This window comes from Patella vulgata, chromosome 5, assembly GCF_932274485.2.
Source record: "Patella vulgata chromosome 5, xgPatVulg1.2, whole genome shotgun sequence".
In the NCBI taxonomy this organism is placed as follows: Eukaryota; Metazoa; Mollusca; class Gastropoda; family Patellidae; genus Patella; species Patella vulgata.
Genome location: NC_065883.2, coordinates 77,585,481 through 77,588,313, shown reverse-complemented (window position 1 = coordinate 77,588,313; position 2,833 = coordinate 77,585,481). Strand labels below are relative to the sequence as shown.

The window sequence follows — 2,833 nt, the reverse complement described above, 5'->3', positions numbered from 1 at the left end:
TTGGTGAAAATATTAACCAATGAATGCACTATTTGTCTGGAGCAGAAAAACGAGTCAAATAGCCTGGAATGTTCAGTGTGTGAATTTGGAGTAACTGCCTATGAACGCGATTGGTGTCTGCCGCCAAGTAATTCCGAATCCAGTATACTACAGCTCTTTTCGTTGCCCACTGAAGCGGAAGTTCAAGTTCGTATTAACAACGGCTTGTTTAAATCGAGCGAGATCTGTAAAGACGATGAGAATTTCGATGTTTTGTTTCTCAGGTGTCGTCGGTTTGTGTGTCCGGTTGGAATGTATGCTAAGAAGGGCCTCTGCCTTAAGGAAAGCGTTGTTTTCGTCCCGCCAGAATCCCAACCGTATCCTGCAGGTTCCAGTAGCATACATATCAATCTTACCTACACTGAATGGGAAAACCCATGGAATATATATTTCTCACCAAATATGGTAATCATGGGATGGTTCGAAAATTTTCCACGTGGTGCTATGTGGATTCTTGATTCTGATAGAGGTTTCAACGAAGTTCAGAAATTCAGAATAATGGTTTCATTGTCGGAAAAGACGGTGTCGAAGTTGCTAGGGACCCTGTCCCAGTCGCACAGTGAATTGCCGGAAGAGTCCGTCATGGAGGTCACAGTTACTAATTATTTGAATAGATCCACGGTAAACTCTTCTTGCAGTGAGGACGATTGGACGTGTATAAATGATATCGATGTTTATTATTTGCATGATGAACTTTTCGCCAAAGTTGACAATCTGCTGTACCCTGTGGATAATATACTATTCATTATCACCATGAGAACAGATGCTGAAATCGGTATCAAATTTAATCAAATTTGTGTGTGCGAGACCAGCTTGTACACAAACGACACTGGGTACATCCCGACGATTGAAAACTGCACGTTTCCGTTGTACAGTTACGACTCTGATGAATATATCGTCACTGATAAAGGCGAACTGGAATTATATGCCAAAAATATCAAATTCGACGCGGCCGATTTTATGCTTAGAAATGATTCTACAGCTTTAGTTTGTTATAATCCGTCAATGGAGTTATCGTTCTTTACCATGGACTATATCCAGAGTTATCTCGCTTGGGTATGCTCGGGATTATCCATTTTGTTCTTGCTGGTGACGTTATTATTTTACGTGTTGTACAAGGAACTGAGAAATCTACCAGGGAAACTCACTATGGGTCTGGCCGCGTCTCTGATCTTGGGCCAAGGTTTGATGTTTCTACCAAAATTCAGCGGAAACGTCTGCCAATACCTAGCGGCTTGCACACATTTTATATGGTTGAGCGTTTTCATGTGGATGAGCTGCCAAGCTTACAACATGCTTGTTACGTTCCATCCCAGCTTGACCAGGCGTGGTCCCTGTAGTTTCTGGATATACTTCACATTAAGTGTCGTCATACCAGGTCTCATAGTTATTCCGTTGTTGGTCATGGACGTCATCCCTGAAGAACGTGTCATGCACGTGAGATATGGCGTAGTCTCGTGCACTTGGATGGCGGATAAAGATGGCTACATTTACACTTTCTTCGTTCCCGTGGCATTGACCCTCACCTTTAATATCGTCTGCTTCAGCTTAACGTTGTATTCCATTGAAATTACCATGGCAACAAGCGAGGAAGTAACGGGAAGAAAACGAGATCGTCAACGATGCATCATTTACATCAAGTTGTCGTCAGTGATGGGTTTCTCGTGGATATTCGGCTTCATCGCATCATTTGGTGACGTACCAGCTCTGTGGTATGTGTACGTCATACTAAACGGCCTTCAGGGTGTTTTTATTTTCTTGTCGTTCAGCCTCAACACCAGAACTCGTCGTCTCTTGACCAAACGAGAGTCTGGATATAAATTCTCAAGCATATTTAAGACTCGATCTACAGGTACAACGGTTACGAGCTCGTCCACTCGTTCAGATCAATCAAAATTTTAGATGTCGGTGGTAAAATGGCGTCCACCTAAAAAAAATGTGATCATTTCGGGTCTTAAGCAGTAGGTGGAAACATGAGGCCCAGGACAAAATCCACGAGGTTGGACAAGTGACCCTACTCTTTGTCACGTACAAGCTGGAAATAGAAACCACTCCACTTAAGGGTGAATTATATAGGATTTAAATGAAGAGCAGATCGTTCTCGCTATAACCTTTATTTTGAGCTAAGTTATCAATGGCTGTAGTTATGACAAGATGTGAGCATTGATTGTTTATTATTGTTACCACCGTACTGGTCATTCGAGTCGACCTAGTTTCCCCATTTTTAAATTAAATCAATAAATGGCCGAACCGTTCTAATCTACTTAAAATCGCAGCCATTCGATGGCATCGACAGTTGATAAGGGTTTTGTGATGTTGATGAATATCTATTTTTAAATTAAATCAATAAATGGCCGAACCGTTCTAATCTACTTAAAATCGGAGCCATTCAATGGCATCGACAGTTGATTAGGGTTATGTCATGTTGATGAATATCTAATATATATAATATTTAGGGCCCAAAGAAAGACGTGAAATTGGCAGATCTAGTATAAAGTCTGTTTAACTCAATGACAGACCTTATGTTCTAAAGCGCATGAGTTAGGTCAGTCGCCGCCCCTTGTTATTCAAACTGACTATGTTATATATCTCCTATTACTGAGTGTGTAATATATATATATATTTAGAATACTCATGTGACGTCATCCTTTGATGTTGGCGTACTATTATACTATTCAAAAAAAGTAGGGGATATTTGATTTTGGGGGCATACTACTAAAATATGCAAATGACTACGAAAAAAGTCACTATAGAACCTAACAGAAGAAACATTTCCAGTTACATGTGACGCCCA

General features: G+C 40.8%; 1 protein-coding gene across 1 annotated transcript; it reads left to right on the top strand.

Annotated features, from left to right (window-relative positions):
• Nucleotides 1-845: 845 nt before the first annotated feature.
• Nucleotides 846-2,550, top strand: LOC130012925 (adhesion G protein-coupled receptor E2-like). Its single transcript, XM_056101079.1, has one exon. It carries the CDS (start codon nucleotides 1,000-1,002, stop codon nucleotides 1,939-1,941), a length of 942 nt encoding a protein of 313 aa, XP_055957054.1. The 5' UTR covers nucleotides 846-999; the 3' UTR covers nucleotides 1,942-2,550.
• The last annotated feature ends 283 nt before the right edge of the window (nucleotides 2,551-2,833 follow it).

What these genes read in the sequence shown, in the direction of transcription:
- LOC130012925 (XM_056101079.1), top strand. Translation starts at nt 1,000, where the DNA reads ATGCTTAGAAATGATTCTACAGCTTTAGTTTGTTATAATCCGTCAATG.